The 22,274-nt window shown below is 56.3% G+C and overlaps 1 protein-coding gene across 1 annotated transcript; it reads right to left on the reverse strand.

Annotated features, from left to right (window-relative positions):
- Positions 1 to 13,316: 13,316 nt before the first annotated feature.
- On the reverse strand, positions 13,317 to 21,867 carry DHX58 (DExH-box helicase 58). The gene is made up of 13 exons (XM_046674509.1): positions 21,750 to 21,867; positions 21,364 to 21,532; positions 20,982 to 21,183; positions 20,429 to 20,619; positions 19,580 to 19,696; positions 18,879 to 19,005; positions 18,549 to 18,740; positions 17,559 to 17,809; positions 16,864 to 17,013; positions 16,612 to 16,773; positions 15,434 to 15,624; positions 14,294 to 14,390; positions 13,317 to 13,983 (listed from the first exon to the last, which is right to left on the reverse strand). Exons 2-13 carry the CDS (start codon positions 21,529 to 21,531, stop codon positions 13,798 to 13,800), a joined length of 2,034 nt encoding a protein of 677 aa, XP_046530465.1. The 5' UTR covers position 21,532; positions 21,750 to 21,867; the 3' UTR covers positions 13,317 to 13,797.
- Between the last annotated feature and the right edge of the window lie 407 nt (positions 21,868 to 22,274).

Here is a 22,274-nt window from a genome sequence, read left to right on the forward strand (position 1 = left end):
ACCATGGCCAGAAGAGCTCCAGATACCGGCCCCACGGAGGCCCCACCGCACTGGCGTGAAGCTGGGGGATGGCCAGGATGACCTCCAGGCCGGGCTGCTTCTGAGTTGCGGTGAGATGGAAGGGAGGAGCGGGGGACAGGGGTGAGCTGTGTCTGTGGGAGCAGTCATGCGCCACATAATGATGTTTTGGTCAATGATGGACCACATATACGACAGTCGCTCCATAACCGCATATCCTGGGTGTGTGGGAGGCTGTACCATCTCGCTTTGTGTAAGTGCACTCGATGATGTTCGCACAATGACGCATTTATCAGAATGTGTCCCCGTCGTTAAGCAGCACACGACTGTAATTTGGGTGGGCGGCAGCATGAGAACCCAAGTAACTTGGAATTGAGCAACATGAACTTACATTACGACTCTGCCACTTGCTAACCTGTGACTGGGAACACGCTCTTTTTCTCCACACCTCAGTTTCCCCAACTGTAAAATGGGGATACCAATAACAATAACTAATAATAACTCCCCTGACCCAAGGCTGACAGCTGAGAAGATTAGATAACACATAAAAAATATCCTGCCAGTTGTAAAGAGCCATTGTGATGTGGGGGATGACACTGCTACTTACAGCAGCAGAGACAGTGATGAGACTGCAGAAAGAACTTCCTCACAGCTGTGCATGGGAAACGGGGCAAAAAGAGGAAGACAAACGGGCCTGGGTGGAACCCCCAAAATCTCACCAACAATCCCCTCTCCCAACAGGGTGCCCATCCCCTTGTCCAGACTAAACCCCTCCCCTCCTGCCCATCATCTTGCCTCCCAAGGCTGCCGGTCGGTCCCCAATCTTTCCCAGCCCAGAGCTGTATCCAACTTATGTTTGTTGCCAATGCAATGGAAATTATTTCAACCTCCTCATCTAGCTCGGCAAAGCTACTGGGCTGTGTAGGAGAGGCCAGGGCTGGAGGAGAGGAGGCTGGGAACTGGGGTGCCCACAGCAGGGGTAGCCCCCTCCCCAGAATATTAGCTGCAATAGTAGCAGTCTAGAAGGTGGTCAGCTTACTGGGGGGACTGCCCCATACTGCCGTATAGAAGGGAAGGGGAAGGCTGAGGGCCCAGGGGTCCTCACTGGGACCTTGGCTACCTTCCCTTTTACTTAAAGAGCTGCATTCAGAAGAGCCCGGGAGAGGCCCTGACTGCCAGCCAGGATCAACCCTGTGGAAATTAAGCTCTTTGAGTCTCCCCAACCCACCTTCCATTTCCTGATGCTTTTACTTGGTTAGTTTGTCCAGCAGAATCCTCCCACCCCGGCCCACCCCACCGGACCTTGGGGTCCTTTCCCCCTTCCTCAGGATGAGAAACTGAACCTAACCCATCCTAACCTCTGAAGGTTGGAGGCAGGGGGAGGCTGCAGATGACCCTGAGAATCCCAGGTCACCTGGGGCAGGAGGGAGGGGAGAGCCTCCAAGCCCGCTGGCTGGGAGAGACGTAGGGTGGCCGTGGTCCACCTTGCTGGTCAGGGAGCAGCTGCCGACCACATCAAGGAGTCCTCCTCTCAAATTGGTCTGGCGGGTGGAAGCACATGGCCGTTGCAGGCCATGAAGGAGGCCTTTCAAAGCCAGCCGAGAGCTTCCAAGAAACGCCCCGGGAATGGGCTGTGTCAACACGTCCTTTGCCCCCCAGGCCCTCTGTCCATCCTCCACGCTGCTTCCCACAGCAGGGCTGCTCAAAAGCATTGGCGGGAGGCGGTACGGGGCCCAGGACAGAGTCCCAGGCTCTAGAACCGTCAGACCTTGGGCAAGTTGCTTCACCTCTCTGATCTGTAAAATGGGCCCAAGAGTATCTACCTGTTGGGATACTAACAGGCTGTTGGGAGAATTAAGAGATGATATAGGGAGAGTGTCTACCACTGTGCCTGGAACAGAGTAGGTGCTCAAGAAACTCACTCAGGGGCTGGCCCCGTGGCCGAATGGTTAAGTTCGCGCGCTCCGCTGCAGACGGCCCAGTGTTTCGTTGGTTCGAATCCTGGGTGCGGACATGGCACTGCTCATCAAACCACGCTGAGGCAGCGTCCCACATACCACAGCTAGAAGGACCCACAACGAAGAATATACAACTATGTACTGGAGGGGCTTTGGGGAGAAAAAGGAAAAAATAAAATCTTTAAAAAAAAAAACTCACTCAATAAACACCTATTAAACACTTAGGAAATGTCAGGCCCTCCATTCTACATCCAGGGGGTCCAGCAGTGAACAAAGTCCTCAGGGGTCCTCAAGGAGCTTGCAATCTAGAGGGGATGGTCACAGTCAATAAGGAGACCAACACACAAGGTCGGGGGGACAAGCCACCAGCTAAGGCCTCTCTGAGGAGGGAATAGTTCAACCAGACCTGGCTGACCTGAGGGACAGGCCTGTCTGAGGGTCCTCAACAGAGTCACCTGGGCAGCTTTGAAAATTTCTGATGCCTGGGCCCCCCCCCCCCCCCCCCCCCCAGGGACTCTCATGGACTGATCTGAGGTGCAGCCTGGAGCCCTGGACTTTTAAATTTGGCCCAGGTGATTCTGATGTGCAGCCAAGGGTGAGACCCCTCGCCCCGCTGTTTTCCCAAGTGCCTGGCCACGTGTGCATCACCTGGGGAGCCTGCCAGGCATCCTGGGCTGGGCCCCAACCCCCGAGGTTTGGATTCAGGGGCTGGGGGGAGGCCCTGCGTCTGCTTTTTTAACAAGCACCCAGGTGATTCTGAAGAGCAGACAGGTCTAGAGAGGCGTCTAGAAGAGCAAGTCTGAGCTCGGAGCATGGCACTCAGAGCCCTCCATGGCTGCCCCTACCAAGCCCACACGGGACCACCTGCTGCTTCCATACACACTGACCCACCTCTTTGCCCTCCGGCGGGGAGGCCCCGCCTCTTTTCTCAGCCACTAAACGCTGCGCATGCTCCGAGGCGTACCACGAAGCCTGAAGATTCCCACCGCTGTGGGCTGGGGCTTTGCTTCCCCACCGCTGGAAGACCCCATGCCGTTCTGTTCCACGTCCACGCTTCATGTCCAGCCAGACCGTGGGCTCCCGGGTGGAAGGCTGGCTCCTCCTACCACGTGGCACCCCAGAGGGAATGACTTGTCCCAGTTGAAGGAATACCAAATCTACCCCAGCCTCTGCTGGGCACAACTGCTCCCACAACTGGGCCAAAGGTAGCAGGGTTGTGACCTGCTCCTCGAGATCCCTGCTCCAACCTCTTCTCCTGCCCTGGGTCCCGGGACTCCTCTGCTGGAGTCTCACTTCTCTCCCTCCCGCTGCACTCTTAGCCCTACGCTAGGGGCCAGGCCCTGGGATGAGAGACATTGCACAGTTATGCCCTCCGAAGCAGAGATGCTCCAGAATACCGCCTCTATCCCTGCTGAAGAATCAGGGCCCCTCCTTAGCTGCCTGGCCTGAGGGACGCCCACCCCTTGCTTTTGGGAAGCAGCATAGTATAGCCATACTGTCTGCGTTCAGATCCTATCTCTGCCACTTCCTAGCTAGTGATTTTGGCCACCTCCATGCCTCAGTTTCCCCATCTGTAAAATAAGGATAAATAGTACCTCTCTTAAGGGTCGTTATGGGCATTAAATGAGTTAATATTTGTAAAGAGTTTAGTAAACACATACATGGTAATCACTACGTGTGGTTATTAAATAATCTTTAAAATTCATGATTCTAAGAAGGTGATGCTTTAATCAGTCAACAAAGTGGGCCCTGATGATGTGCTAGGTCTGGGAGGCTGGGATTAAGATTCCATTTTACAGGTGAGGAGACTGAGGACCAAGGAAAGGAAGTGACTTGCCCAGATGACACCCAAACCTTGGGTCTGTGTCACTTCAAGCCTCCTCTCCCCAAGCAGCCCCAGGCCCACTTTCCTCACTCCTCAGGCGCCTGGCCTGGCCCGGCCCAGGTGGGCTCCATGCCTCGCAACAACAGAGGCCCTTTTATACCCCTGCCCAGGGTCACACCCTGAGCTCGGAGCCACGGGCCGGACAAGCGCCCTGTGTCTGGGTCTGTTTCACTGCCAGGTCTGCGGTTGCCCTGGCTGCTCCAGCCACGTGCTCTGGGTGGGCAGATCCAAGAGCCACCCCCCACCTCTTGCAGTCTCCCACCCCAACCTCGGCAGGGCATCCCTGACTCTCCCTCAGCCCCATTCAGCCAGGAGATGGACCGGGAGGGAGCCCCAAGGAAAACACCCTGGTTCTTTGGCTCCATCCTGTGCAAACTCTGAGTGGCCAGACTTTGGGGTGTCTGGGGCCTCAGAGGAAGGGAGGGGCAGGAGCTGAGGGTGGGAGGTGACATCGAGGTCACTCTGGGCACATAGGGAGGACCATGCTGGGGTCCTTGGGAGTGGGACAGGACCCTAATCTTTCTTCAATCAGTTCACTTCTCTTTACCACCCAGATTAGTATCACAGCCTCCTCATCAGCGTCCCTGCCTCCACTTCTCCACTTCCAGCCCTTCCGGTCTGCTCTCCAATGGCCAGAGGAGTCTTTTAAAAAGGCAAATCTAATCGTGTCACTCTCCTGTTTAAAACCTCCGAAGGCTTCTCCTTCACTTTAGGAGGAGCCTTACCCCAGCCTGGAAGATCTGGCTGCTACCTGCCTCCCCAAAGTCCTTCTCTCCCGACTGGCCCCTCCACCTTCCCTCCCACAGATTAACTGAGATATAAACACAATCCTCCATCTAAGAACATCACTGGTAGAAGTAACACTGACGATGGCTAGAACTGGAAAAAAAAAACTCATTATTCACTAAAATGGACAGAATTCAATCTTGACCACACATCTTGTTTTAAATTTAAATGTTCCAGAATTGGATGCAATTGATTATCTGCCAATCAATCACAGAATGGCAGAGACTAGGGTCAGGAGCCTTGGATCGATCAATGAGTCAAATCTCGGCAGCAGAATTTATACAGAATTGATGCCAATGAAAATAATTTCTGTAAAATTAAAAGGGAATTTAAAAAAATGGAAATTTGTTTAACTGCACCATAGGGGAAAAACTGAAAAATCTGACTGCGGAATTCAGTTGGATGAATAGAGTTCGAACTGGAAAACACTTTCTAAAAAAGTCTTCAGTGTTGGTATGTTTTGGTTTAAAATGTTTGCATCCAAAACATTGTTGGGGTCAAAATGTCCAGGTCAAAATATCCTATGCCCCTCCGATCTGTTTTCGAACCACTCCCTACCTTGCTTACATCCTCCAGCCACACTGGGCTCTTTCTCTCCCTGGAGCACAGCAAGCTCTCCCTCACCTCAGGGCCTTCCCTCGGCCTAGAGGGTGCTTTTCCTTCTGGCTCCAACCTCCCCTTCTCAGGATGATGCTGAAAGAGCCCCTCCGTGAGAGGCCTCCCCGGTTGCCCTCCTTAAAGTAGATTTCCTTCCTGCCTCCTCGTGTTCTCTCATATTCACCCTGTCTTCCTCCTCCTTGAATTCCCAGGGAAGGCCTAGCAAGTATAACACATAGGAGGTACTCAATAAATATCTGTTGAATGAATGAATGAGGCGGTGTCACTGGGTGAGGGGCAGGGGAATGGACTGGGGCTTACAAGGGGCCCTGGGAGAGAAAAGGGTCAGGCCAGAGACACATTCTTCTGTTTCTGCCTCCCCTTACTCGTGACACCAAGTTCCAGAGAAGCCCATTTCAGCAGGAGAGAAAAGTGGGACAATACCAGTCTTGCTCCATTTCTGCCCCTTGCCCAGCTTCCCAAGGTCCAGGTCCAAGTGCCAACTGGCCAGCTGCCCCCCAGCTGGGCTGCCCCCCTCCTCCCCCAACTTGGCTCCCACATTTGGCTGCTGGCCAGGCTATTTGGGGAAACTTCCTGATCTCCCCTCTGGCCTCACCGCCCCCACACTTCATCCTGCAGCCCCGGAATAGCTGTCCCCAGCCTTAACCTAGGGACAGTCACATTCCCAATTAGCACCCAGATGGTTGAAACCATCTCTAAAAGGTTCTCGTGTCCCTCTCCCCTCAGGAAGCTGCTAACTAGCACAGCAGATCTTAGAACAAGGTCACAAGAATGTTACCTCTCCCTACACTTCCTCCCCAGCCGGAGACCCGGGAGGGAACCAGAGGTCTCCATGGCAGGCCTGTGAAGATGCAGGAGATGTGGGTGAGAGGGAGATGCAGGGAAAGCCAAGAAATGGCAAAAAAAAAAAAAGGCTCCTTTTTGCCCAAGGAGCAGCTCTGGCTGGCCCGGGGGGAGGCCTGGCTGTGTGGAGTGGGGAGGTGTGGGTTTAAGCCCAGACTCTGCCTGAATCGGGATTTCGTTCCCTCTCCAGGTGTTCATAGGGCAGGATGAGACAGTTCTGTGTACAGTACAGTACCACACAAAATCGAATGGAAAGACCCTTGGGGTCCCAGGGAGATCATTCTGGGATGGATCCTGGGAGGGGCCCCAAACCCATCAGAGAATTATTCCTCTGCTGAAGTCTCACTCTATCACTGCCTCAAGGCTCAGCCACCGAGAGCCGGACAGGCAGGTGGGGAGACTTCTCCACATTCTGAAGACCACACCCCATGGGTTCCTCTTTGGGAATCCCCAGAGAAGCCAAGGGTTCCAGTTCCCAACACTTTCTCCCGTATATCCCCTCCACTAGGCAAAGGTTGGGGGGATGCAGGGGTATATCTTGTATCTCCCGGTGCTGCCCGCCCAGTGGGAGGGGTCAGCTGGCATCAGATGTAGGAGTCAACAGACCTGAGATCAGGAGGGTTGAGAAATCAGGGACCTGAGGATGTTGAGAGGCACGTGGGGGGCTGGAGGGAGGGCAGCGAGGGCAGTGGGAGCATGGCGGGGCTGGCCTGGCCTCCTGCCGGGGCATCTGAAGTGGGGAAAAGGAGCTATGGAGTCGGTCCTCACCCCACCCAAGGAAACTTTAGTCAAATAAACAAACAGCCAACACAGCCGCTCCTGTGTGAGGAGCCATGGCAGTGAGGAGAGGCCCGTGGAGGTGGGGAGGCCTGGGAAGAGGGCAGGGAGGCTGCTGGAACAGGTCCGCAGCCCTGGGGCAGTTGGCGGAAATGTCTGGAACAGGGTGGGGAGCACCGCCGTGGTTTGGAGCAGGAAGCTGGGGCCTGGGCTGGGTGCGCCAAGCTCGGCTGCTTCGAGGAAAAAGAAAAGCGTCAAATTGCCCCACTCTGGTCAGTGCCTCTTCTGAAAGAGACTCACAGTCCCCAACACCCTTTGCTCGGCCCCAAGTCAATCAGGTCAACCACACAGACAAAGTGACCCCCCAGCCCTGCTCCCAGGCCTACGACCCCCGACCTTATCACTGAAGAACAACATTTCAGAGTCTGGAGTCAAAGTCCCCACATTCTCAAGTTCTCAGCAGAGGAGCTGGGGAGATGGGCCAACATCTGTCCTTGCCTGGAGTGGAGGGGCCCAGAAGTGGTGGCAGGCCCTGCGATGCTTTGTCCCCTTCTATGCACCCAGGGACATCTGGCTGTCCTATTCCCCTGGGGCACCTCACGAGAGTAAGACAGAGAGAGATCAGAGAGACACACTCAGACTTAGAGGCAGAGAGGGAGAGATAAGGACAGAAACAGATGCCACAGAATCAGAGACACAGAGAGACAAGGAGAGAGATTGAGAGTGAGGAGTGTGTGTGACAGAGAGACAGACACACAAGGGCAGAGACACACCCAGAAAAAGAGAGAGAGACAGAGACACACATCAGAGAAAGGAGAAAGAGAGAAAGACACACAGAAAAAGACAGACTCAGAGTCAGGGAGAGAGGAGAGACAGACAGAAAATGACAGGCACAGGGGCAGGGGAAGGACCAAGCAGAGAGCATGCACGGGACACAGGGACAGACACACTTACAGGATGAGAGGCAGAAAGAGGCTCAGAGAACTACACAGGGACAGACGGACTGAGAGACTCAGGACTGGAGACTCTCCTGTGGGACTTGGGGGAGCAGAAGTGCCAAATGTCGAGCCTGGCGGGGTTTGCGAGGAGTCCCAAGAGAGCGACGCTGCTACGTCCTGTCCCTAACACCGAACCAATGCAGGCATCTGGCCCCCAGCCACCCTCAAGTAAGCCAACCCCTGGCCACTGGAGCTGGCAGGTCACCCAAGGTGAATGAAAAGTCACTGACAGGGAGAGTGAGAGTGACGGTGGGGAAGGCGTGTGGTCAGCAGAGTGCATGTGTCAGGAGGGTGTGCAGGGGGCCCGTACCTGAGACTGCCCTTGAGGCAGCATTGAGGGGTATGCAACTGCGTACAGCAACATCTGTGAGTTAGTGTCAGCGGGCATGCACCCTGGGTGTGTGAGAGTGTCTGAGTGTGAGTGTGCGTGTGTGAGGGCATGCGTGAGTGTGTGTGTGTCCAGTTCCATCAAGCACTTCGCAGCACTAATGAGGCCAAGGTGGCAGGTGTGATCCTCAAACAGCCCAATCAGAATCCATGAGTGAGTCAGGGACAGCCACAAAAAGGCTGCGTGACTCTCTCTTCTGAACAGACGGTGTGTCCAGGTGCCACAGGGCACTCAACTATGGTTGAGACCGATATGCCATTCATTCCTGCCAGGGATGACTCCCACCATCTGGCCAGCTGGCCCCCACCCTCTTCCCCATCCAAAGCTCAAGATCCAAACTTACAGGAGGACCCACATTACAGACACATGGCCCCCTTCCTGGCGGCCGGCACAGCTCCTTCTGAGAAGGGCAGCTGGAGGGATGTGGGGTCCAGCCCTGATCCTCCCCCAGTCTAACTTCCATCTCTCCTGCTGCTGCAGCCCCATTTGGCTCCCTTGTTGCTCTCTGGGTCCAATGAGTGCCCACACCCTCCCCACACTCAGGAGATAAGCAAACTCTCTCCCCATCATCCCTTCCCCCTAAGCATCACAGGACATTTAAAACAATTGTCCCAATTTTGGGGTAGAGAATGAGGTCAGGAGGCCCAAGGGGGAACCGCTTGTTGGCGACAGCTGACAGTCTTCATTTCACCTTGAAACTCCTTCCTGGTCCAGGTGGTGTGTCCTGAGACCAATTTTACAGGGGCGCTACTGTATCGGGGGACAGGGAGAGCAGGAAGGGAATGCACCAAATAGCAGCTTCGGTCACAGGTGCTGCCAGGACCACCCCTAACTGTGCAGGGACTGGGGCAAGAGGACAAATGGGGGCCCACATACATGTTTCTAAATATTTAAAAGTTATAAATCAAGTGAACAACCTGTTAATTAAAATATGTTCTAAGCTCCCACCTTGACAAATACAATTTCATAATGACCTGGAAGACCAGGTTCCAATTTAGAGTCCTCTGACTCCTGGGAGTTTTGCAGGAGAACAATGCTGTGTAGGGAGAGACACCTCCACTCCCACCCTGGCCCCGGCCAGCAACCCACTTCCTACTGCCAGCAACTTTCTGCACCCCAAGCGACTCATATCCACATATGTGTTCACCTGGCCTCACATCTGAGTTCCATCTTCATGCCTAGCAAACAGCTGCCCCTTAGCTGTCTTCAGTCGTCCCTCAAATCTAGGGGTGCAAGTACTAGTGGCATAACGTGCCCTGAGGAGAACAGGCCCAGGGAAGATGTTTGCATGGGCTGGGAGCAAGCTGGCCACCATCTGGGCAGGGAGCTCCAGAGTGACAGGTCTGGAGAATGTGGCCTTGAAGGGGATGCATAGCCTCATCCCCTTGGCCCTGCTTACTCCTCACCCTACAGGGAGAGGGATGGCCAGAGTGGAGCCCTTGAAAGCGCCCAGCTAGGGCACGGGCACCCCCTCCCTTGCCCAGGTTTAAGGGTGCTTGCTAGACCCAGGCTTCCCTGGCAGCCTCCAGAGCTCGGGCCAGGGACTGAAGCTGTCTTTCCATTGGAGGGCAGCTTGGACAATCCCCAAACAGGACTTTCAGTCCCTTGCATTATTTATCTTCCTGGAAAAGTTTAGTGCAGCTCGACCCCAACTTGTGGGTTTCTGGACTGGGCAGGGCAGGGAGGTGATGACAACCAGGCATTTTTCTCGGTTGGGTCTCTAAGCCAGTTTGCTCCCCAGAGACACAGCCCCAAGTGGGCTCCTCCTGCCCCTGGTCCCTGCCCTGCTGGGGCCCCTCTGCTCACCCTGGAGACAAAAAAACAGGGCGATTAAGAGAGAAGGAGGCGAGGGGCCCTGGGCAGCCCAGACGGGTCCAGCAGAGAGCCAGGGACCAGCAGGGGGCAGGGGCTGGTGGGGTGATGTCGGTGAAGGGCATTGCTCTCTCTGGCCAAGTGAAAAAAAAACTTCCAACCACCACCACCACCCGCCGCAGACTGGCTTTGCTGTCCCACACATGAGGGGACACTTACACTGGCTGAGCCCTCACCCGGCGCCAGGCACTGGCTAAGCACTCTACGTGCATATTCTCATTTAATCCTTGCAGCCACCCTATGAGGCGGGTTCTATTATTATCCCCATTTTACAGGTGGGAAAGTGAGCTCGAAGAGGTTAAGTAACTAACCCAAAGTCACACAGTAGGTAGAGGAGACAGAACTCAAGTCTAATTGACCCCAAAGCCCCCACTCTTTCCACTATAGTGCATTGCCTCCCAGAAGCAAGAAGTTGGCATGGAAGCAGAAAGGATGAAGGGCAGAGCTGAGACAGAACTTACGATAGTGTGTGTGGTGGAGGGAGACAACAGAATGGGGGAACTAGATAGACAGAGCAAGCTCCCCCATCTGAGGTGGATCTTGGTCTGTCCGTAGGCTTGTGATGATCCCTAGGAGGTCCATGGATCCTGGATGAATCCAGATGGCAGCATACTGACTTCTCTCTGTTCTACAATCCGGGGCCCTCTGCTCTACCCAGACCCAGCACCCAGGCCCAAAGTCCGACTCTCCTTTGTGGCTCAGAGTTCTAAGTATCACATCTGAGCTGCCAGCCCAGGACCTCCTCTTCCAGGAAGCTTTTCTTGAGGTCCTAGGAGGCAGGACCCATTTCCTATAGCTCAAATCCCAACACAGAGGGTGCAAATGCACCCCACATCTACTATAAGGTCCGCTTATGTGATCACCTCCCCCAGTTGGCTCTGGGACACGGACACAGAAAAAATCTACTCAGTCTCCAGGCTCTGTGGGTTCCCCAGGCCATCTGGACGATCCCCCTCTCCCTTACTCGCGCACATCTGTACCCAGGTGTAAATACAAGATGCAGGTGTCCTGGGGCTCACCAGGAAAGCCAGGCCCCAGCTCAGCTAGGCAGTGGCTCTTACCTCATTAACCCACAGCACAGAAGCCGTTTGGGCCACTTCATCACTCCCTAAGGGAGGCGGTAGGATGCTGCACTCGGATGAGGCACGGGGCACCGCCAGTCAATGAGGTTCCTTACCCAGCGGAGGACTGCAGTCACCACCCCCAATCTCTCCTCCAGAAAGCTGCGTGCCTGGGGCCCTGTCGCTTCCCATCCCTCAGAGCCCGCCCCGGCATCGGCGACAGCCAGCCGGGACCCTCTAAACTTCCCCAGAGTTTAGTCCCACCTGCTAGATGCCTAGCGTCGGTGCGCAGAGCCGAGAGAGATGTCCTTGCTGTCCTCTGGGGTCCCCCAGTTTTGAGACGAGGGCACAGGACAGGTGGAAGGGGCTGCCTTGTTCTCCTGCGCTGCCCTCGAGGTCCTCAGAGTGGACCAGCGCGCGTCGCTGACTTACCTGCGGGGCAGAGACCGAGCTCGCCGCGCCACCTGCTCTCGCCGCGCTTCGGAGCTCAGCGGCTTCGGGCTGGCGGGGGACGGGGCGGGGCCCTGCTCGGGGGCGGGGCCTGGGAGGGGGAGCCGCGGTCGAGCCCCTCCCTGAGTCTCAGCCGGGTGGGGTGGGCCAGTCCGTCCAGGTGGGCAGAAAGGGCGGAGCATCCGGGCCACGGGGGAGGGTCTGGAGCTCTGGCTTTTCTGAGGCTGGGAAGTTAGGATGCCTGGGTCCTGAGACCTCACGGAATCCCGTCTTTCGGGCAGCCTTGCCCAGAAGACCTGGAGGCAGTGGCTCCATGTGAAGATCCGTCATTGGAAAAAGAAAACCCAAGAACCTCTTCTTGCCTGAGTTCCCCCTTGCATCTGAACTCAAGAAAGCTCTCCCAGCCTGGCAAGGTGGGTGAGAGAGAGAATACTCCCTCTAAAGCGAGGGTCACGCATCCAGCGGTCAGCTGGCTATGTATGGGCTCAGGCCACTGAGGGGACCATTAGGTGCCCAGGTCATCTTTATCCTCAATCCATCTCTCTCCCTGCAACACAGCTGCCCGCTCTGCCCCCAACACCAGCTCAGGTCCCTCAGCTGTCACTGTTTAGCCCTGGAATGACAGGCGTCCGGACTCCGTGCGTCCAGCCGCATTCAAGGCCATTGAGCTTAGCACCCCTAGGCCCCTGCCCCCCTCCCTCTGCCCCCAGTCGCTAATTTTATTGAGCTGTAAAAGGCACGTTCCTGGCAGGGGAGATAACAAGTGAAGGCAAAGTGGGGAGCAGATGGGCAGAAGAAGGGGCCCCTGGAGGTGGAGATGGGACAGGAGGGAGGAGAAGGGTGACTCCTGGAGCCAGGGCCAAGGGACACCAGAGATCAGGAGGAAGAAGGGCCCTAGGGAAGAGGGGAACACTCTGGGGGTATGGAGACCCAAAAGACTGGAACTGGAACTTCAGCCCCTAGTCGGACACGAGGTGGACTAAAGAAAGAAGATGCTGGGGGAGGGAGAGTGCACTATTTCCCATCTACCCTGAGGCAGGACCACTGATGTAGCAGGAGGGAAGCAGGTTAGATGGCAGGAAGGACTGCCATCCTGCTCTCAGATCTCTGCCCTAGCCCCCTCTCTTCCTCTTGAAGGTGACTCCTGCCTGCTGGGCCTCTTACTACAGAAATAGCCTTTCCCTGAAGAATCAACCTAGATCTTGCCTGTCTTTTTCTCTTTCTTTCCTGTTAAAATGAGAACAGAAAATTTAGGCCTTTACAACTCCCTCCACCCCCATGCCTACCTGAGCCCCACCCCTCGAATCCTGGCTCTCAGCCTCTCCCCAGCCCAGGGGAGATGACCTGGGGATTAAGAGAAGGTAGACAGCGGGGCATTGGGGTTGGAGCCTATTATGGGGTGGAGGGGGCAGGAAGGCCTCATTCGTGATGGCTCTCAAATCTAGACTTTTGATGTTCTCTCCAAATAAGGTTACATGAGAGCCATAAAGTGGGGTGTTAAAAAAAACTTTTAACATTAAAAATATAGCACAAAGCAGATCAGTGGATGGGGGGTGGTGGGGTTACAATGGGAACAATGAAACTTTTGAGGGTGACAGCTATGTTCATTATCTTGACTGTGGAGGAGCATGCAAATGTTAAAACTTATCAAATTAGACACCATAAATATTTACGTACAGTTTATTTTATGTCAATTATACCTCAACAAATCTGTTTTTCAAATACCACATGTTGTCTACACCAATTTCCCACTTCTTTACTTTTAATTTATGGGGAGCCTCAAAAAATAGAAGTGGCCTTCGCAGGGAAGGAATATCGAGGGGCCGAGAGAAACTGGTGATTCCTAGTACAGTGTGGCCATTCTCCTGCCTCAGTCTCCCCTCCATCCAGTGCGTAGGAAAGGGTCTGTGTGGTGTGAGTGGGGTCTGGGGCTGAGATGTGGTCCTCCAGCTGCTTCACCAGGGTGGGGGCCCAAGCCCGCCTGGGCGCCCAGGGTTCCTCTGTACCTGGTCAGCATGGTGCCCCCAGCTGGTGACTCAGGCAGGAGGGGCCTGGACTCAGGCTTTGCCCAGGGGAAGATGGTGGCTGCTGCGGACTCTCCCGCCCCCTGCAGCCTGAGCTGAGCACTGCAGCAACAAGGTGGTCAGTCCAGGGAGAGGTCCGACAGGCTCTGGGCACAGTGCTGCAGGTAGTTGAAGTCAGGTACCGGGAAGGGCACGTGGGACCACTTCTTGGCCTGGACCCGCCCTCGCGGGGTCTCCAGCAGCATGCTGCGGACTTTGATCACTGGCAGCTTCACAGACTTGTAGATCATCTGCATACCCCAGGACTGGGGGTGGGACAGAGACGGCCGGGTGTGGGTCTCTGTCCTCAGACTGGGCTTCTCTCCTCAAGGTAGCGTCCATGAATGCAGGGCCTGTGCCTCCCACCTCAGACTGAGAGCTATCTCCCCCATCACACTGTGGGCTCCCTAAGACAGGGAGTTGGACCACTCTCCTCAGACTGGGGGCTCCTAGGGGAGGGCTGTCTCCCCCATGCCAGTGGGGGCATCCTGATGTCCTGATGGCAGAGGCTGGGCCTCCTCTCTCAGACCGAGTCTTCTGAAGACTGGAGCTAAGAGCCATGGCCCCAGCACTTACCTCCCCACAGTTCCTGCAGCTAACGGCGCCCCCAGGCTTCCAGTCCTTGAACTCTCTGTCGATGACCACAGCCTTCTGGGAGACTTTGTAGTAGATCCTGGAGAGGAACGGGAGTGGCCACAGCCCTCATGGACCCTCTGAGCCCCAGCTCTCATGCCTGCTTGCTGAGCCTCTGCCTGGGCCTTTCTACCTTTCAAGAGGCCCAGACACCTCCCAGGACCAGGAAATCTGATCTTCGAAAAGCTCTGCCTGCGCTGCCTCCATTGCACTCCCTTCTGCCCACGTTCAGGCCTCAGCACTACCCACCTGGGTGATTTCAACAGTCTCCCAAGAGATCTCCCTGCGCCATCCATCCTTCCATCCCATCTCATCCTTACTCCCAACCCCACGCCATCCTTCCACCAGCTCATCTTCTAAAATGAGTGATCTTTTAGAGCGATCTCCTAAAAATGTAAATCTGGCCCTGACATTCCCTTGCTCAACATCCCTCCGGGAGCATTGAGTGCCTCCAGGACGAAGGCCCGACCTTCACGGTCCTCCACAGGCTCGGCTGTCTTCTTTCAGAATCTCATCCTTCACAGCCTTCTGCTCAGGTCAACCAGAATTATTCCTGTCGCATCAGCCCCGCCTATACTCATCTCACACTCCAGCCCGATCCACCGTGCCAGACCTAGCCGAAATGCTGCCTCCTCAAATGTGAGCCTGTATGAAGATCCTGGGCACAGTGGCCTGCACACAGTAGGTGCCTAATAAACACTGAACAAATGAATGCATGGAGGGAAGACAAGGGAAGCTTACCCTTTAGGGGACAGAGGAGGAGGGGGTGGCTCAGGGACAACTAGCCCCTCTTGATGTCTTCAGAGTAGGTAGGACCCAGGGGGCCAGCTTGTGGCCCCTCAGCATTTGGCTTCCTGAATTCCAGCTCTTGCTCAACCACATAGTTGCTGTGGGAGCTTGGGCACAAGCCTCTATTTCCTCATCTGTAAAATGCGATGGTGATAAAACCTGTCTGACCAGACTACTGTGAAAACGCTCTGTAAGTTCCCAAACCCTCCAAGCACCATCTGGATGGGAGGGATTCTTAGTCCCCCTGCACACCCCTCCCCCCGTCATCCAGACAGCCCCTTCCATAGGTCTCACGAGAAGTTGGGGTTCACGTTGACGTGGTGGGTGCCCTCCACCTTCCGCAGGTCACTCCCATAGCCCACAGCCACCATGCAGTTGATGCAGAGGAGCTGCACCTCGTCCGCCAGGAACTGCCGCCGCTGGCTCTCCCGCTGGGCCGCCTGGGCTGCCCGCTTGACCAGGGCTGCCCGCTGCAGATCCCGGATCTGGGGTGGGAGGGGACACTAGGCGTGATTGGGGCCCAAGAGACCCAACTCCAGGAATGCTCCCAGGGGACACAGAGCTCCCAAAGACCTCAGATCATTAGGACCCAGAAGAGACTTTCCTCGACCCTCCCTGGAGCTTTTAGAAACAGCTCTGGGGCTGGCCCCGAGTGTAGTGGTTAAATTCAGGCACCCGAATCGGCAGCCTGGGTTCGCAGGTTCCATTCCCGGGCGCGGACCTACACCACTCGTCAGCCATGTTGTGGCTGCAACCCACGTATAAAATAGAGAAAGACTGGCACAGATGTTAGCTCAGGGCTAACCTTCCTCAAGCAAAAAAAGAGGAAGATTGGCAACAGATGTTAGCTCAGGGCAAATGTTCCTCAACAACAACAAAAAAGGAAGCAACTCTGTGGAGAAAAATAATACAGGGGTGGGGCAAAGGTGGGGGCGGGGCAAGCTTTCTCATTGAATCTTTGGCCCTGCTTTGGAGGATTTTGTGCAAAGCTGATTCTTTGAGTCTAACACAAGGCATCATTAATAATTATGCTGGGACAACAGGAGTAAACAGGGACCATCCTGGGCAAGGGGACAATGGTGACCCTGCCTCACGGGAACTGATTCAAGTCCTGGTTCTGGGCTTATTTGTACATGTGTCTTGGTTTCCGCCCCCCCTCCACCCCCCCGCCCCCCACCACCTGGCTCCAGAAAGGCTGTAAGGCGGCTCTCACAGATACACTAAGTATTTAGTAACAAGGATAAATTAAAAGCCCTGGACAAGGCCTGTTCCCAAGGCAACTGGAGAACAGCCATTGCCTTCCCTGGCAGCCCCACCCCTGGCCTCTACCCATCCATCCATTCACACCCTCCCCAGGTGGGCCAAGAGGGCCCTCAGAGGAAGAGGGGTGCGCATGTGTGTGCAATCAGAGAGCTTCCAGGCAGAGCATCCTAAGCCCCTCTCCCTGCAGGGCGAACAGGCTGCCCACAGACCTTGGCCTGGTACTCAGCCTCATCCATCTCCTGCACAGCAGCCACTGCCCGTTCCATCAGAGCCTCCAGCTCCTCATTGGTCAGCTCCCGCCGCAGCTCCCGACTGTCCTCAGTTGCCACAAATGAGTACACACTCTGACCAGCCCGGGCACGGCCCCTTGCCTGGAGAGAGAGAGAAGGGAGGGGCCTGAGTGGGGCTGGGGTCCCACCCAGGATCCTTTGAGGGCTGTTGAGAGCGGGGTGGTTGGGCACCTGGACCATGGAGATCTCGTTGGTCAGGAGCCCATAGCGCACCACCACATTGCACTGGGGGATGTCCAGGCCCTCTTCCGCCACACTCGTGGCCACCAGGAGGTTCAGGGTGCCGACCCGGAACTTACGGATCACTTCTTGCTGTTCCCTCTGGGGATGGGGGAGGAGAAAGAGGATGGTGCATGAGGTGGGGTCAGGCCCACCCTCCTGCCAGCCCAGCCTCTTCTGGTTCAGCCCTTTGACTCACAATCTTGGCCCTTTCCCTAAGGACCCTGTGTCTCCACCTCTATCTCCAAGTACACCCCATCCCCACCCCAAGATCTTGCCCGTTTTCCCAGGTGACCATCTAACCCCTCTCTCCCCTAGGGACTCCCTATGGGTCCCTGCCTCTCTATCCAGGAGCTCTCAGGACCTAGCCTTCTCCTGCAAGGGACCCCAGGCCCCTGATTCCCTGTCCCAAGGACATCATTCACCTCTTTTCCTGCAGCTCCCCAAGCCTCTGCTTTTCTGCCCCCAGGGAACCCCAGACTAGGGGGACCTTCAAAACTGGGGATTTCAGTGTCCATCTCTCTCCCCCAGCTCTCTGCCCTCTGCCTGGGGATAATCAGCCTCCTATCTCTCTGTGAAGACCCCGACCCATCCCCTTTTCCCCTAGGGAGCCCCCCAGCCTCAGCTCCTTTCCCCAAAGCCCACACCTGGGTCATATGGGTGCTCTGGCTGCTGTTCCCAGCCCCAATCAGTGTCTGGGCCTGGATGTCCACTGTCTGCAGGCCAGGCTGGTGCTGGAGCCAGAGCAGGAGGGAGCGAGCGCTCTGGCGGGTTCGGGTGAAGATGATGCCCCGGGGGCTCTCGTTCCTGAACTGCTTCTTAAGGATCTGTTCCAGCTTCTCCAGTTTAGGGTTCTCTGGGCCACAAGTTGCCAGGCGGGCCAGCTCATTCTTGTGCTCTGCCAGAAAAGCCCAAAACAGGGACAGGACTCAGGCCTGGAGATGAGATGGGATGGGATGGGATGGGATGGGATGGGGTGGGGTGGGGTGGGGTGGGGTGGGCAGGGCAGGGCAGGGCAGGGCAGGGTGTGTGCTCACAGGGATAGGATTGCAGGAGTACAGAGGGGGACTGAGGATAACTGCTCCTGCCTAATTCCCCTTGAGCAGCACCAAGAGCACACTGAAGGACACCCTATGCCTGCGCAGCCTCAAGGCCAGCCAGCCTTACACCAGGGGCCTACCGTAGAGGACTTTTTGCCCACATACCTCAGGCCAACACTCCTCTTCCACCTAAGTACCAGGATGACCCTTGACCTTTTCATGTTGACCTCTGCTACCCAAGACTGACTCCACCTCAGGTCTCTTCAGAAAGATCCTTGCCCCCCCCAAACCCCTTGTGCTAGGGCCTCTAGCCTTAAATTTCATCTCTGGCCACCTCATGTCCCAGTTCAAAGGTATCACACACCCCAGACTTTCAGGGACAGTCCCAATTAAATGGTTTAAAAAAAAATCTTTGTCAATAACATGAATTAGTTTTTACATCTATGCAAACCTTCACAAATAAGGGCATACATCTTTTGTCATATCCACAGCTTTGACTTTAGGTTAGAAAAATAGGGCGCCCGTACCCTCACTGGTACCTTCCAAATCCGTGTTGGCGCCCGGTTCTCACCCCTCCCGCCTCCCCGAGAGCCTCACCATCGAACAGCGCCAGCAGCCAGCGCTCGGCATCCAGGACCTGCGTCTTAGTGGCACGCTCCCAGTCGTAGAAATCCTGCAGCGTGGCCAGGGCGTCCACGGCGCGCACCGTGTCGTGGATGAGCAGCGCGTCGTTGTAGCGCCGCAGGTGCAGCGCGTACACCCGCCGCTGCTGGAGCCCCGCCGCAGCCGCTGCGGGCGGCAGGGGCGCAAGGGCTGAGTGGCCACGCCCCTCCAAGGTCCGCCCCCACCTAGGCTCCGCCCCCAGGCAGGCCCGGTCCACAGCGCCCGCACAGCCGCCTCGCCCTCCGCCCGGGCAGCCCCTCTCACCAGTCTGGCTCAGCTCCACCACCTGCTGCTCGTACATCTGCGTCCCGAAGTCCCGGCTCAACTCGGGCATCTCCAGATGGTCGTGGACTTGGTCCATGAGATTCTTCAGCTTGTCCCCAAATGGGTCCTGGAGAGAAGAGTGCAGGGATTCCCATACACCTCAGGGGAATGGGCACCCAGCGGGGGCGCTGATCTCCACGGGAAGCCGCGCCGCTACTGGCTACTGCCGCCACGTCGGTGTTGGAGAGCAGGGAGCTCCTGGCTAGAGGCAGGGGTCAGGTTCCTGTACCGCTCCTGCTCTGTCTGCACCTCCTATGTCCCCTTGACCTCTGGCCTGAGCACAGTGAGGTCTAGTCCTTGCCCAGCCCTGTCCTAGCAGACACCAGGCAGTGTTAGCATGGCAGGAGAGAGCTCCTAACAGCCTTGGCACAGAGAGCCCCAGCTTTATGGTTTGCAAAGCACTCTACAGTGTGCCCAGGGTTTTGACAGATGCTCACGGTGTCATCTGAGTCAAATCAAACAGAGGCTGTGGGCATGGGCTGCATGAGCCCCATTTCACAGAAAGGAGAAATGGAGGCTCAGATACATAAGCAAGTAACCTGAAGTCACAGAGCTCCTGAGGGTAGAGTCAGGGCTCAACCCTGGGGGCCCTAATTTCACACCAGACCCCACCTCCACCCCGTGCCCATCCCTTCACACACCTGGCTGCGCCTTTGGCAGACATCATACTGTTTGCAGGGCTGGGGGCTGTGTTCCTGCAGCTGGGGGTGGTGGTTCTGGGGTGACATGATGCGCCACGTGTCCAGATTGGCACAGAGCTGGGGCAACAGAGAGGGGCTCATTGGAATGGAGGGAGTCCCGTGGGGACAATGGGCAGAGCTCTGGGGCAGGATGGGTCCAGCTGAGGCAGGGCCATTGGGAGTGGGGATTCATATATTCAACAAATATTTATTGCCCGCCCTCTCTGTCCTGGTGCTGGTGTCTAGGTACTGGGGAGACAGAGCATCTTAGACTGGAGCTGGGGAGACAGAGGATAAACCATGAAGAGTAACAAGAGAATTTTAGTGTTAACGAGCTCTGAAAAGAATGAAATTGGATGGTACGATAGAGTGCAGGGGGGTGATCAGGGAAGATCAGGGAGAGGTGACATTTAAGCTGTTCCCTGAATAACAAGAAGGAGCCAGAAAGGTAAAGTGCAGGGGGAAGAGCATTCAGGGCAAAAGGAATGGCAAGTGGAAAGGGAGAACAGCCAGGCTGAGACGCTGGAGATACAGAGAGAAGGCCAGTGTCATGGGAGTGAGGGCAAAGGGGGAAGAAGTGAGGCTGGAGAGGCAGGCAGGGGCGAGGTCACAGGGAACTTTGTAAGGCAGAGTAGAGAGCTGGCAGTTTATTCTAAGTACAGTGAGAAGCTACTGGAGCCTGGAGCTTAGGTGAGGAAGGGGCCCGTCCCTGCCTGAGGGAGCCTGGTAGGGCTGGTGGGCATGGGGTAGGGCAGGCCAGGGAGGTCCTAGGGGGTCAGGTTGGGGGAGGGTCGCAGGGACCAAGCTGACCTGCAGGATGTGGTCAATGGCCCCCTCGAGCTTGGAGGCCCCGCCAGTGCCTGGGGAAGCTGTGAGACCTAGCACCTGGGGCAAGGGCAGTGTCCTCTGGAGTTTATGCTCTAGGTACCGGCTCAGGATGATGTTGTAGACAGTGTCTTTGTGCGTGTGGTGACACTCGTCCACCACAAGCAGGGAGAAGGCTGGGAGCACAAGGGGAGAAGACTGTGACCCACAGACCCTTCCCCCCCCCCGATAAGTTTCGTTTCATGTATTCCCCACAACTCATCTACGAACTCCTTCCTCCTTTCACAACTTGCAGCCAGTCCCCAGAGAATGGGCCAGGCAGGGATAATTTATCTCCATTTTAGAGATTAGTAAACTGAGGCTCAGCTGGGGGACGGGACTCACCCAAGATCCTGCACTGTAGCCAGGTGTTTCTACTAGGGTGTATGCTGGAGTTTGGCAAATGGGGAACCCCTCACATCTCTACTACAAGTGCCCTGGGGGTGGCAGGCAGGGGAGCCTCAGGTGCACACCCTTTCCCCCTGCCCACAGCCCTCACCATTGAGCTCCACGTGCTCCTCTTCCTCAGAGCTTGTCAGTGCCATCTGCAGCAGCTCAGCTGTGCAGATGAGCAGGTCATGGTGCCGGGCCAGGTGGCCAAAGCCAGCTCGTGGCCCCATGTCCCCGCTCAGGGTTGTGATGGTCCAGCGTTTGTCCAGCATCCGGCTGAACTCCTCACAATGCTGGGTCACCAGGTGCACCTGGGGATGGAAAATGAGATGGGGAGAAGCAGCTGCATCAGGGGCAAGTGGGGTTGGGGGAGGCAAGGACCGGAATGGGTGAAGATAGGTGAGCTTAGAGTTGGCCACAGCAGCTCTGGAGTTCTGTCTTGAGGCACCCATGGAGCTAAGACCCCACTGAGGGGAGGGCAAACCACTCACCCTGTTGACCAATACGACCACCTTGGCTCCATCCACAGTCTCCAGATGCCTCTTGGCCACATAAGCAGCTGCCCGCGTCTTCCCAGCACCCGTGGGCAGCCATATGATGATATTCTTGCCCTCCAGGGCAGGCATAATCACCTCCCACTGGTAGGGTCGCAGCTCCATTCTGGGAATGGCAGGGGATTCAGACCGCCAGGCCCCACACCCCTCCCCACTCCCAGCCAGCCCAGTCTGGTACAGAGAGCTCTCTTTGCCCAGGACTCTATCCTGCCTGAGGGAGGTGGGGCAGGGCACCGCAGGGACCCACCAGGAACCTGATCTGGCCAAGAGGGGAGACAGGAGTAACAGAGACTACACCGGCCCCCTGCCCAGCCAGGTCTCACCTGTACCACCTGCGGAAGGCAGCCCCCCTGGGTTTGCTTGGTTTATTTAGCCCAGCCCGGATGCCGCTGGGCTCTGCTGAGATCGAAAATGGAAAGCGAAACTTAGGGGAGGAGCCAGCCCAGCTGGAGCTTGGCTTCAGGAATCTCCCTTCCCTGCCCCCCAGAAAAAACTCCTTGTGCACACTTTGGCAAGGGGACAGAAACACTGACAGTGAAGTCGAGTCTCCACACCCACACCCCTGCCCCTTCTGGAGTCAGCTGTAACCGTGTCCACCCAGGCAGAGGCAGCCAGGTAGAGATTCTGACCCCCGCCACCCTGGAACCTGGAGTAGGAGCAGGGACAAGCAGGGGTCTGCAGCCAGGCAGGTCCCATCACCCCAGGGGCCCAGGACTAGGCATGAGGCTTGCTGCACCGGGTTGGGGGGGGTGTCCCAGCACCACCGGGGGCTTTACAGGCTCCAGCCTGCAGGAGGTACTGGTCAGGGTCAGCCTGCTATGTCCGAGGACTCTACCCAAGAAACAACT

Source organism: Equus quagga, chromosome 11 (genome assembly GCF_021613505.1).
Source record: "Equus quagga isolate Etosha38 chromosome 11, UCLA_HA_Equagga_1.0, whole genome shotgun sequence".
In the NCBI taxonomy this organism is placed as follows: Eukaryota; Metazoa; Chordata; class Mammalia; order Perissodactyla; family Equidae; genus Equus; species Equus quagga.